The sequence below is a fragment of the Lytechinus variegatus genome, chromosome 17 (assembly GCF_018143015.1).
Source record: "Lytechinus variegatus isolate NC3 chromosome 17, Lvar_3.0, whole genome shotgun sequence".
NCBI lineage: Eukaryota > Metazoa > Echinodermata > Echinoidea > Temnopleuroida > Toxopneustidae > Lytechinus > Lytechinus variegatus.
Genome location: NC_054756.1, coordinates 11,214,265 through 11,228,432, shown reverse-complemented (window position 1 = coordinate 11,228,432; position 14,168 = coordinate 11,214,265). Strand labels below are relative to the sequence as shown.

The window sequence follows — 14,168 nt, the reverse complement described above, 5'->3', positions numbered from 1 at the left end:
ATTGGTAATTTGTGATTAACACAATGTAATCTGCACTAAATTTTCGCCTCTAGCTCACTGATATAGTAAGAGTTATTTTCAAAATGAAGCGTTTGTTTGAAACTTCTGTAATTCAAATTTTGAGAATTTCCTTCTAACTCACGAAGGGATTCTTGTTTTTAAGTGTCTTTAATACCTTGGTCACATTTGCTCCGCGGCGGCCGTACGGCGAGCCGAAATCAGCCGTTATATCAATTTTAATTCACACCACCTATTATGTATAAGTGGTACAAAAATGTTAAAACGGCTGTTTTCGACTTGCCGTATGGCCGCCGTAGAGCAAATGTGACCAAGGTATTAAGGACTTTCCACCGTTAAAGTGAAGTCCATGTCATTTTCACCAAACCTTGCACATAGATACTTTAGCACCTGAATATTCCAAATATGCGAAAACCAAGATAGGTCCATGTGCTTGATTTTATGCTATAGAGCTTCAACTTCACCCAAATGGATATTCTTAAGACTTGCACATTCATAAGAATTTGGCATTTTTAGACCTCACGAGATCACTACAGTGAGTTTAAACCTCTATTACTCAGTCGAAATCCATGAAAATTTCACCAAATTGCACAATATGGTTAATAATTGTATCCTTATGATGGAGAATCCATTCATATTGCTATGTGTTTGCTCTGTTAAGGCTAACAACACTGTAAGTTCTTTAACATGGTGTGAAAGATAACAAAAACCCAATCTAAAAAATGTGAAATTTCAATAACAAACTTGAAAAGTACAATAAATTTTGTACATTATTCAAAAGCCATGTCATTTTCACCAAAATTTGCAAGCTCGTTGAGGATGGTGTACCTAAGTGGTGTAAACATTGAAAAGGGGGTTCATGTGCTTGTTTTCAAACTATACTGTATCAGCACTTTTGTTGGAGCAAGTGTGCTATTTGGAGTTCTTTTATGTGCTGGATCAAGTAGATCCATACATTATCTACAAAACAAAGCTTCAATCTGAGCAAGATCTTCAAAACCCCACATTTCATTATCGTATTAGGAGGAGAGGCATTACCAAATGCTCAAATAGCTCTAGTCTTACGTCTTTCGGGATGAGAAGGTGTAGGATTTTGGGAATATAACGTTCTTCTAGCTTGACATACCTGTTTATTTATAACTTTTTATCATAATTGAAAGTTGTTCCTGTAAACATAATCGTCACAAACAATTATTTCGTCAGATCAAAAAAAACGTAGGAGAAACTTTCCCATGGGCAAAATAATAATAAAATAATAATATAGGATTGGTATAGCGCAGATATCCACCTTTCCAGGTGCTCAAAGCGCTCCTATTTACCCCGGCTTAGCTAGTCTACCGATTCTGGTGCGCACAGCTTTTTGAGGACCTGGGTCGAGTGCAGCACAGTGTGGATAAATTTCTTGCTGAAGGAAAACACACCACGGCTAGGATTAGAACCCACGATCCTCTGGTTGAAAGGCGAGAGTCAGAACCACTAGACCACGAAAATAATTATTATTACTTCTCATTTTTTGCAGTATTAACGATAATATGACTACAATTGGCATTAATCGAACAAAGCATTAAGAGCTACAATAGCATGAATAGTGTCATCGGCAGAAAGAAGTGAAATTTGGGGTTTCTTCGCAATTTTTCATTTTCATTTCGTTTATTACATTCCCAAAGATTACAAGACAGTGTTTGGTTTGGTACATCTTGATATGCACTTTTTAAAAAGTTTTATCCAATATTGGGTAAAACGGGAACATGTATGTTGGTTGGGTGAAAAGATATTTTGTAAATTTTACGCAATGTTGAGTTGAAATTGCCCAATATGGGGTAAAAAAATACCCAGCTAACATGCATGTTCCCTTTGTGCCTAATACTGGGTACAAATTTTACTCAGTGTATAATGGTACAACAAATTTCTATGTAATATTAGAAAGCTACCCACAGGGATCATATCCTGATATTTTCAGCTCATGCCAGGTTCGTGAAGGGATTTACAAACAAAACATTAAAATCCAGGTATTTTATTTTGATACGGCACCCGTTCGAACTAAATCGGTATATATTATATAATACTCGATAAAACACATTTTTTTTTAAATTTATATCCTTCGTATTATTACCGTTTGGGGATCTAGCTTAATTATAATCTAGTAATTAATAGGAACATTGACCTGCACTTGGGTGGGATACCAAAATAATAGATAGATTTTAGTTGTTTAACCAACACCTTATACTAATGTAATTTTCGGGAAGAGTTTTTCCACTTAAATAATACGATAAGGAAAAAATAATACGCGTCAGAATTGAAAGGTTATGATGCAGTTTCAATTATTTTCCTTTTTAAGGTGATCCGAACTAAAATTATTAAGTAGATGAAATAAGATATTACTCACCGAAAGGAATAGGATTCAGAGAGTTGGGTGACGATAGCTAATGCTCTGCATCCAAATCTAAAACAATAGTAATATTTGAGGCCTAATTACATATGAAATGACTTTGCACCATTGTCAATAGCGAATGACTGCGCATTCCTTCTACCCATGGCGCCTTAATGTGTAAAGGAACCGTTTCGATCATGTTTTTCATGTTCTTATTGCCCCACTCCTCTTTCTATAACAAGGGATTATTAGATAGTGATTGAACGGGTGGTATTTGACCTTGGCAATACTCAATTATTGCTGTCATATACATGTATATTACGACTCAAACTATGTATTTGATTGTATTTGCTTACAGGGGTCTGTAGACTCAAGGTCGACAATACAACTACATGAATTTGGGCGTTATATTTCTTCGTAAATACAGTTTGGATGAGGGCTGGAACGTATGATATTAAAGGGGAATCCAGCCTTGGTTATAAAATGTTGTGTAAAAGAGGAAGAGATTAAACAGAATGGTGAAATGGTTTGAAAGAAATTGGATAAGCACAAAGAAAGTTATGGCTATTTTAAAAGTGAGATCCCTAAGACCATATTACTTCAAATTGGCAACTTGGTATGACAAGATGTAAGGACACCTTTTTCATAGGACATGTACATAAACGAGTAATCATTGCCTTACGTCACTATGACATCACCAATGCGACCAATTTTAATTCTCCATAAAATTCATAATTTTCTTCTTGTTTGACCGATATTGTTCACACTTTCAAATATCTAATTGTCCGAATTCCCCTTTTCCACTAATAACAACTTCTTTAATTCTTCTGTTTTTATATATTATCTGGGATTGATTCCCCTTTCAATCATTTTTCTAGCTGGAATCTAACAGGTGAATTTGATTTGAGCAAAATTTGTATCATAAAAAAATATATATCAATCACATTACGATTATAAGATTAGATAAAAAAAAAACACTGATTATTTATGCACGGGCATTGCTCGATATAGGTCATAGTGGTGGACGCGTACTGAAGAAATTGATTGCAAAAAAAATATTTCATAGGCCTATACGTGTTACAATAATTACTGTGGTAAAACTTCGATAATTTCAACAAAAAAAAAATCGTTTTTTTTCGGTAGAAGATGGGGGGCGCCATTTATCCGATATATAATGCGTAACACAAAAAAACGAAACCGAGATTTAGCGATGATTCATCATAACTTAACCACAAATACAATAGACAAATGACCTAACAATGTAAAGCTTACAATTCCTCATTCATCTAAAATTGCTTAGATTATTCCTCATTCACGCATGAGTGAGCAAAAACAATTTGAAACAGGGATACCAAAAACTCATTTGGGGTGTTTGGTGGGTATCTGAATTTTTAAAAAGAAAACCACATGCCTAAAAACTTCAATATCTGCTCTTTTATTTGATCGTCAACAAAAGGGACTGTCGAGTGAGTCTGTGAAGAAGACACAGAGAAATGTGAAAAAAACAGGAATGTGCAAATCACAAGTAAGGGGATCATCAGGTAGAGTACATTGATGACTGAATACAGAACTAAAATAAGAACTGAAAGCATCTGCAATATCTCCAGGATTTGAAATATCTACATCATTAAACCTAAACTTAGGAGGAGTTTTGTGAGTTCTTATAAAGCCCAGAACCTACTTCTATTGTCATCACAGGCTTGGTTTCTCTTTGAGACCCAGATACAGCCCGCCAGGTGACTTTTTTGTATCCCACTTAAAAGTGTTTTACTCACTCATGCATGAATGAGAAATAATCTAAATAATTTAGGATGAAAGGGAAGATTCTAAGCCTTACAATGGTAGGTCATTTGTCTATTTTATTTGTGATTAAGTTATGATAAATCATCGATAAATCTCAGTTTCGTTTTTTTGTGGGACGCACTGTATTTTAGTCCACATCTTTCACGGAGATTACACATTGGAGTTAATCATCACTCGAAATGAAAAATCAGTAATAACTCTCTTATTTCGACATCGATACGGATATATTTATTTGTGAATCACTTTGAACAAATTCACTCATGAAAACTATATAATTTTAATACAAAATAAGATACATACTTAATGTGTGTTTTAAAAGGAATAGAATTATCATTATTGCAAAAATGTTCTCTTAATTCCATCAGTGATAACGATGCATAATCGATATGTTCCCCATACGCATGAACTTGATGAAGTATTACTGTTCTTTAATGTGACAATTGATTTTACCGATAAAAACTCATTTGAAAAAAGAATCCGAGGAATAAAATATCAATATGCACCACTTAACAGATATACACCACATTCATAAATATCGAGATCTAAAAACGCCGAAATTCTATATAGATTTAACAAAGTAATTACCATAATCCAATCATAATGTCATTATCATATTCATCATGAACCAAGTTAAATTGCAATATTAGTTGACACGTTTAATCAATGATTAAAAGGTTAGAGTGACAATTTTTAACAAACGTTATATCCAACCTTGCACAGGCCTTCAGCTGAATCAAACAATTTAGTGTTGGTCGATTCATTTAAAGAGGAAAATGCAACATTCAATGAAGGTTGCCACTCTTCCAACTCTTCCAACCTTTCAACTCTTGATTCACCATTTCATCTTTAGAGTGCGCTTATTAAAAAAGGGCCCCTATAGCGTACACCACCCCCCCCCCTTCGGTTCCGCAGCGCCCAGCTGCCCCGTAGGGGAAATGAGACTTTACCATTGTCAGAACGAAATCGCCTTGGCATTCAAATCGTAATAGAATTCTTAAAATGATACTTACAATATAATGCTTCACCATTAAACCTAAGTAAGCATTATAGTATTGAGCATTGAAGTTTAAAAATTAGTAGTTAATCAATTGATAATCAATGAATTAGGTAATACTCATAGCTTCCCATAGTTTAGACCAAACTTAAACCAGACTTAGACCATGGTTTAAGCTAAACCGGACTTCAGAATACGGGCCAATGTGGTGTAATTTGAATGACGCCTGTTCCCAATTATTTATCCCAGCCGAACGCCATAGGATAAAATTGTAGATGCATGTCGTTGGGATCATTCCTCTTAATGATTACTCCTTTTCTTCATTCTCATTTCTGGACTTTGACCCAAAGAAGTGCAGCTGGAGGGCGTAATATTCCTGAAAGAATGATATTATTTTTTAATGAATAAATACAAAAAATGGAAGACCAAATTAAAAAGTTGGTATTGGTAGGTATACTTTACAAACAAAATATCTATATTAAAACGTTAATTGGTCTCTCACATTTTTGCTTATTTTGTTGATTTTTTTATAACCAATATGTTGGTGAATTATTTATCTTGCGCAGAATGCATGTGCGTGTATGAACAATATCCAGGACAAAGTCTTTGTAATCTATACATCTGTTGTTCAAAGTGTGCTCATTAAAATTAAAATCCTTCCATTAGAAAGGGTGATAATTCACATTCAATGTACAGTTTCAAATTTTCACAAAGAATAAATCACACTAAAAAAAGAAGAGAGGGCGTAACGGCTCTAGTTTTGTCAGAGCGGAATTTACGTTAAAAGTCCAATATTTTATCAATCCTTCAATCTTTGCAAAAAACAATGAAAATTGGTATCAAATCGAAAATTTAGTTAATCCATCTAGAACCTTATTGGCGATAATCTTGCTGCCCTAAACTTTGAATGTGTATATATCTTTTCATAGCAAGCGGAAACGTATTGTAAAGTCTTACCCCTTTTGCGTTTCGACGAAGGGAGAAAGATGCAACTGCGTAACAAAACACGGTGGCAACACCCAAGCCACAGAATAACCCCCAGAAATTGGTCGAGAATCGATCTGTATCATAGATGAGACAATTGCCAGTCTCTCCGCAGGATTCCTGGAACATTGCACATGTTGACTGTATTGCCAGGCCGTAATAGATAGGAGCAGGGATGTAGGCTGTTTAGCAATATTCAGAACAACAATATGTTACTATCCTGAAGGACATGATAAGCCCCGTTGCATAAAAGTTGATTGCTATTACAATTCTGTTATCCAGTTGTATCTTTCATATAATGCTTGATTTTGATTGGCTGTGAGCATCGTTACCATGGTAGTTACCATTGGATGGCAAAGTTACCATAATAGTAACTTTTATGTGACGGGGTCATGGCCTGTAGTCCATTTGCAAAAGATTTATTATACTGTTATTTACTGTGTTTAACTAAACAATTATGAAATGAAGGATGTGGCTTCTGGAATTATGTCGCGCCGAGTTCACGACATTTATCTCCATGTTAACATCGTATTCCTGATATCGGCTAAACTCTTTTGTTATGTCTGTTTAGGGTTTGTTAGGTTTTGTAAACTGCTTAATTCATTTTATATGTATCATTTTGTTATTCATTTGAAATATGCTCTCTTTTCATTTGTTTGTATAATACTTGGTTTTAATTGTTTGTATTATTGGTGGCAGCATTTTATAAGACTTCAATGTTCTTCCTAGCTGTCTCCACATTCTATTTTATTGTATATGTATTTTTACCTTGTAATTGTTTTTAATTTTGAATGAAATAAATTGAAATTGAATTGAATTGAACTTATTCCAAACTAGCTTTCTCTGTGATCATTCTACTAGGTTTGCTTTCCTTTCTGAATTCGATCGCCTATATAACTCTGGCTATAACACTAAAAAAAAACAAGCAACTTATGCAGATTACTTTAACTGTAGATCTATCATGAAAGATAAATCTCTCACCCAGAACTTTATTAAAGAAGCTTCCAAGAGCCAGAGCTAAGGCCTTGTCCCGGTTCTCCACGACCCTTAAGAATTGAAAGGAGATTGATATTTTTTAGAGAGAATGAAGAGCAATAAATCAAAAAAATGTAATAAGAACACAATATACATGACCGCCACAGGTGCCACATATCTGTATGAAAAACACGTCTCTAAATGCAAAGAGCTAATCTGGTAGCTAATCAAACTCCTCTCAGAGTTATCAATATGTTTTCGCCTTTTTGGAAGCATTATTACAATATTGTAAAATAATAAAGTTGAAAATGCCTTTACAAAATACAAAAAAAGATAGAACAGTTTCACATCCAACGTTATGAAAAAAAAAATGTTACATGAGGAATTATGTAACGTGTAATGTTGCCTTGATGTTGCAAAAATGTTTGAAAATAATACTCTGATACCATTTTGGAATTATCATATCATCATTATTTGCTAATTCGGAAGTCATGTGTAAAAATAATTGTATGAAAAACGATGAAATAAAACGTTATGACAAGAGAATAGGCAGGATTTGTACCTTAATTTTGAGTTTACTACAGAGTTTCCCATCGAGGACTGGGCAAACGATGAGACGCAATACAGGACGATAAAAACGATGATCTTGACACGACAGAATCTTGGGCATTGGTTCTTCACGGCGGTCAAGGGTCCTTCAAAAAGCGGGCTTGCGGTAGAGGTAGGTGACACACAGGTGCAGTTAGTGTAGACCGTCTGATGTACGAAAGAGGTTGGACTTGTAAAGAAAATCTACCGGTTAGAGCTACAACAAAGGAGTTTTTACTCCAAGATGTACGGATGACAGTATATGTAATGAAAAATGCTTGTCAAATGACCCCGCTCCCCCTCCCCCCTCCAAAAAATGAAGGAAAGAACGAAAGAAAGAAAGAAAGAAAGAAAAAAAAAGCTGGAAATTCTTTTTCGAAAATTGGTGAACCAGAATAGTAGTTTCGTCCAAAGTTTCGGAGCTGACGAAAAATAGCAAATATGTTGTTTGTCAAGATTCAAGGACGAAACGGGTGTTCTGATTCACCAATTTTCGACAAAGACTTCTTGGTTGTTCTTTTTATGAAGGGTACTTGGCAATTCTTTGTTCTTGATTCATCCGTTCGCCTCAGTGGGACACTTCCTTATATGCCACACACTACATTAATCTGGAAACCAAATTTAAAAGATTACGCGAACACCTGTTTGATTTCAAAGCAATGCCAGTAATCATAGATATGCTTGATTTTATAATACTCCATCAGATTCTGTCTGCAGAGTGTCCAGGACGCTAAAGTCTTCATCTGGCATATATCAAATCGTGTACTTTATTTATTCATCCTTATTATTATTGTTATTTGTCTTGGGTGCATTGAAATAACACCTTACATCGCATGCAGTGATTTCGTCCAATTTTCTGTAGCACATAAGAACCTACACAAGACCACGAGGAGTTTTAAGGACAAGTGAACAAAAAGGCTGCATGTGGTACGTGTTCTGATTACAGCAATTGGCACTCACATTATTTTTCCTTGAATGTTATGAAAAAATGTTAAAATATTGTGGGTGTGCGTGAGGTGTGTTTGTGTGGATGTGGGTGGGTGTGTTGTTGTTGAGTTTATGTGTCTCAAGAGAAATTTTGTCCTGGGCATAATTACCTCTAACAATAAAGTATCAACACTCTACCCAGGTGAGGTGAATTAGTACCGATAGGATAAGCTTGCCAATAAACTGGGCGCCACTGATAAAGGTGCACTGTAGCTCGAGTTAAAGCAGAGGAAGTAATATCTGTGATTTGTATCTTCTGGCAAAAAAGCGCCATATAAATCCAGCTATTATTATACATGCCTACTAAATGTCTACTTTCATTTGAAAAGCACTATAAATAGAAATTATCCCAAGACTAGCAATTGGCTCACCTCTCCATGATCATTCTCACGAATCCCGGTACAACCAGCGTGACAAGGTGTGACGTAGGTAAGACCGTCAGATCCACAAACTGGAGTATAAACGCCTTTCTCGCACTCACAATTAGCCATACAAGTAGGAGCCGCTTCCAAGCTACAATGAAATAAGGGAATGCTTTCAGGTCTAGATGCTTCCTGAGGATCAACGCGGCCGATGGTCCATGAGGCCGAGTTTGCAGAGTGTGACATAATAATGTTTACCCCTAAGTGTATATCCGAAGATTTTCCTCTTTATTCTGATCTTCAATGTTAATTGATATATACACCATAGAAAACACCGTGGTAATTTTACCCATGCAGAAGTTAACTTTGTGGTATTTTTTTATTCATTTTTTATTTCTTTTACCGAAAGCAGCATTTAAGAATTGAACTATACGGAACAATTATTTTGATGTAGACAAATGTCAATCCTCGTCAAGACATAATCCTATCGCTTCAACTGGATATGACTTAATCACAACTAATCGCGCATTTCGGTCTTCCTATACGATTTGCTTCTTTGATTTTATAGTGAATTTTTGAATTCACCAAGGTCTTACCTTATTTCATTGCTACCAGGGTAGGGTGTTGTCACACCAGCTATCAGAGCCTTCCCGCAGAAAACGGCAAAATTTCCCAAGACGAAGGCTACTGCGATACCCTTGCATATTGCGGCCAAATTCAGTAGACCTCTTAACTTCAAATTCATTCTATTGATTAGGACACTAGAAAACATTATGCCAAGGACTGAGGTTGGGGTGGACACGGCAGCTGAAATCATGAACAGTTAAAATGAAACAAGAACAGGGTAATTGTCAACATTTTATTTCATTAGAGGTGTAAAATCTTTTGATTCACCATTATTTAATAGATTAAGATGAAGCTGTAAAATTCAATTTATTTATTTTCGTTTGTAATTAACTTACGAAGTTATAATAATCATGATAATAGTTGATTAAAAATGACATTTAGTGTACTTATCTGAGTAATGTCGATGAAAAAGAATCTCAAAGCAAAATATTATTTTTCTAAAAAAAAACCGATAATGAAAACATTATGAAACAAATTTTTTCAGTTTCTAAACATAAACACTGTGCTGTATAAATGTGGTAATTAGGTCGTCTCCATTCTCTCAAATACACGGGAAACCTTCGAAATGAGCTTCATAGGGTTTTCATAAACATGACCTTATCTTAAACTGTTGCGTACGTAAACCGGTTTGTCTCTGTACAAGGTCTGTGGGAATTACAGAATTCAGAAGTCAAAGTGGTTAGTAAGACAACTTACATAATATAATGGACACATCTGCAGGGGTGACGTCATATGCAGTCTGAAGATAGCGACCAATGAACGTGTAGTAACCGCTGAGGTTTGCGGAAGAGCAGGTTGATCCCATTATAAGAGCCATGAACGTGAAGTTCAAGAATAGGCGTCGGATTGCCGAGAGGTAGCCTGCATCACATACATTTGAATTCAAAATAATGGTAACACAACGAAAGTGATTAGCATGGTGCCCTAATAGTCAATTTTATGGCAGTTGTTTTAAATGATGGTGATGATGAAGGATATAATGATCAAGACAATAACAATACTTTGGTAATTGAAATATATATCCCAAATAATGTTTATCGATAATACTTGATACTGGGAAGGGTTGTCAAAGGTCAAGGGGGAAAAAATGGCATTTTACGTGTTTGTTTTCGAAACCTAACATTCATATTGATCAGGAAAGACATGGACAGATGAATAAGATGGGCTAATCCAAACTTGGAAAAAACAGATAAAAGAGAATGGAACACACCTGTAACAGAAGAAAAACTCACGAGATTCCCCTTCTCTGTGTCGTCTCCAGTGCTCTGTTTCTCATCATTACCATCGTCTACTTCATTGTCGAACTTGTTATAACCGTTGCCCATCCCATTCCGCTTATCATGACCGTTCTGCTTCTCTGACACGCCGTTCAGCTGAGGTCTCGGTCCTTCGACTCCATTTTTTACAACGACCCCGAATTCGTCTGCATCGCCACTGATTGTCGTTTGGCACTCCTGATCTGCAGAAACGCTCTTACGATTATTTGTTTCAGGCTTTGTTTCAAGCTCAATTTCATCCTCTTTCAACTGTAGCGGCCACTTCTATTTATCAGAAGACACATAATAATATAATCACACATAAACATGTGTATCCATATGCAACTTTTTCTGTATTCCTCGGAAGTAGAGGACTGCATGGGTACGCATAATAATTCCAAAACTGAGGAGATCGACAGAAGAAAAAAATGGCTGCGTGATGAGATTGCTATCGCTTAACTAAACTAGTAATTATTCGACTTTATAAATATGTTAGATATTAATGTAAAGAATGACATGGAATGTTTATTATGCATTGCATGTCTGCAAACTGTTAAAGCCTAGTAAGACATGTTATTCATATTATCTTGAGTGCATTATATAAACTCTTACAATCGAATAAACCTAATTTCATAATCAAAAGCCCGCATCAGAAGCTTGAAGGACGGTTATCAGATTCTGCTTTACTTAATTCGTAACGATTTCATTAGTCAATATAAAGAGTTCCCACCCCCTTGACTAAATCAATTGTCAAACTAAATAAAAAAAAAACGAATAATCAAAAAAGGTTTTAAAAAAATTGCCAAATTAATAATGTTTCTGTTCGTTTTTTTTTTAACAACGAATTTTAATGAACGAACCTTAGGGAATAGGAAGTATGGTAAGGCGAGAAGAATAAACAGCCCAGCATAGACCAGATAGCCAAGCCACCATGCTCCGATCCACCTTGGATCTCTGTCATCGTAACCGAGATCGTCGACGTTGATCTTATAGAAATCCGTATGCAGGGACAGACTGAAAGCACTCAGACCAAACGCGACGAAAGATCCCAAAGATGAAACGATGAAAATGCCAGCTGACACAGAATAAGATGAAAATGAATTATCCACATTACACTATCAACCGAGACCATAGGGAATATTCACAACCACTACACAGACTATTTCTGGAACTTAGAGAATCTATTATCAAAAGCCCTTCATGACAAAGCAGTCTTTGTCGAAAATCGGTGAATCAATACAGCAGTGTCCCTCTGGACTCTGGGCAAACGTCATTGCAATTTTCGTCGGCCCAAAATCTTACGACGGTCAGATGTCCCGGTTCAATAATTTTCGACAAAGGCCCCTCAGATGATCATTGTGATTTGACGGGCATTTTAAATCATCTTTCTGTGTTGTAAAATCCGTCCTCGAATCGATTGCGAAAACTTGCTACTATCTTGACCCCCACCTAACCGATCATCCATTGCAAAAGGAATTGTTTATCGTTTGCATGGTTTGTCCATCTCTAGTAAGCGGTTGCTGTTGGTCCACGATTTTGAAATGGAGGGGGCCCCGCGTGGAATATTATTAATACAAATAAAGATAGATACATACCAAAATATAAAGGAGCCTTATTTCTAGGGACACCATCATCAAGATAACTAATTCCCAAAGATAGATATCCAGAAGAAGCTAGTCCAAACAATGCTTGACCGAGGTACAACCAAAGGGCTTTCAGGTGCTGAGCTCCTGACTCCTCTTTTTCCTTTTCTGAACATGTATCTTCTGGAACCTCTGTTAATAAAAGAGTTCCAAGAGAGAAAGAAATAAACTACGTTGGTTAATATGAAGATGCAAGGTGGAGTTGCCCATTTACGGTACGGTTCGCTTTGAAAGTGAAGCTAATAAAAGGTAACGTACCTTGCATTCATAACCCCCCCCCCCCTCATTGAAGTATCGTGTTGTCATGGTTGTTGTTATGTCTAACTGATCACAACTTAACGATTAAAATTTGCATTACGTTTTAACATCCAGCAACATATGAGACAAGTGTCTATATATTCTTCAATACGTTCTAAAGGAAAGAACGAGTAGACATCGCCAAAATTTACTTTAACCATGCTAACACGTTTTTAACCTCGGCAGTACATGCAGCAATGTCAGGTTTATTAATGGGTTTCGGACTTTCGGTATATATATATAAAGAAAAAATTGATAGAACTCACTGGTGACGTCACACATGAAATCCCCTCTGCCGGTTGAATTGGCGTTGGCGGTGAGATTCTGGAACGCACTCTCTTCAACCCACTGCGGTATGGTGCTGACGACACAACCCACCGCGAATAAAAACGTGAACCATCCCATAATGCGTGGACGGTGACGACTGGCGCCAAAATAAGCCGTCAGCGTGACCGTCACCATCGCGACGATGTCATTGACGGAGATGAGGACGCCAATTTCGGAGCTCTTGAAGAGAAACTGCCGTTGAAGGGTCGTGATGGTGCCAGTGCTGTATGGACCTATGCATCCGACGTAGATGAAGAAGGTTGTCCCGAGAAGGATAGAAAACGCAATGGGGTTGTTGTAGAACCTCTGCTCCATGTTTGCTTAGCCCGGAATTCACCTTGGATAAGAATAAGAACAACAGTATGGGATGATAGTGAAGGGGAGGAAAATGAGAAGCAATAACAATGATACAGTAGTCATAGTAACAGTTAGATTCGAGTGGTGAAAAAATGCACGATGTTTTAATACCTTGGTCACATTTGCTCTAGGGCGGCCATACGGTGAGTCGAAAACAGCCATTTTAACATTTTTTTTGTACCGACTACATATAGGTGGTTTGAATTTAAGTTAATAAAACGCTGCTTTAGACTCGCCGTACGGCCGCCGTAGAGCAAATGTGACCAAGGTATAAATAAAAAGTCAGGTGACACGTGAAAAGGCGACGTTTCAAAGTTTGAAAGTTTATTATTTATTTACTCAAAAGCACATTTGAGGGATTGGAGTCTCTAAAAAAATACAGTGAAACATTTAACTGCGTTTGAATACATTAAAAAAAACAAGATGTACAAAATTACATTAAAGAAACCACGATGAAGTATGTGAATGTATACAAGAAGAGACATTTTTTTAGGGGAGAAACTGTAGAAGAAAAAGTGGTGCGGGGGCAAAGGGGGAGTAGGTAAGAAGCGGAGGAATGGGAAGGAACATAGTAATTCC

The 14,168-nt window shown here is 36.4% G+C and overlaps 1 protein-coding gene across 1 annotated transcript; it reads right to left on the bottom strand.

Moving 5' to 3' along the window:
- Positions 1-4,403: 4,403 nt before the first annotated feature.
- On the bottom strand, positions 4,404-13,570 carry LOC121431105 (solute carrier organic anion transporter family member 2A1-like). The gene is made up of 11 exons (XM_041628603.1): positions 13,172-13,570; positions 12,561-12,740; positions 11,826-12,040; positions 10,920-11,250; positions 10,406-10,570; positions 9,679-9,889; positions 9,092-9,233; positions 7,708-7,901; positions 7,152-7,216; positions 6,144-6,352; positions 4,404-5,562 (listed from the first exon to the last, which is right to left on the bottom strand). Exons 1-11 carry the CDS (start codon positions 13,545-13,547, stop codon positions 5,494-5,496), a joined length of 2,157 nt encoding a protein of 718 aa, XP_041484537.1. The 5' UTR covers positions 13,548-13,570; the 3' UTR covers positions 4,404-5,493.
- Between the last annotated feature and the right edge of the window lie 598 nt (positions 13,571-14,168).

What these genes read in the sequence shown, in the direction of transcription:
- LOC121431105 (XM_041628603.1), bottom strand. Translation starts at nt 13,547, where the DNA reads ATGGAGCAGAGGTTCTACAACAACCCCATTGCGTTTTCTATCCTTCTC. An exon ending in TAAGGCTCCTTTATATTTTG is followed by an intron (nt 12,041 to 12,560) that starts GTATGTATCTAT and finishes ATTCTGTGTCAG; the next exon opens with CTGGCATTTTCATCGTTTCA. An exon ending in AGATGTGTCCATTATATTAT is followed by an intron (nt 9,890 to 10,405) that starts GTAAGTTGTCTT and finishes TCATGATTTCAG; the next exon opens with CTGCCGTGTCCACCCCAACC.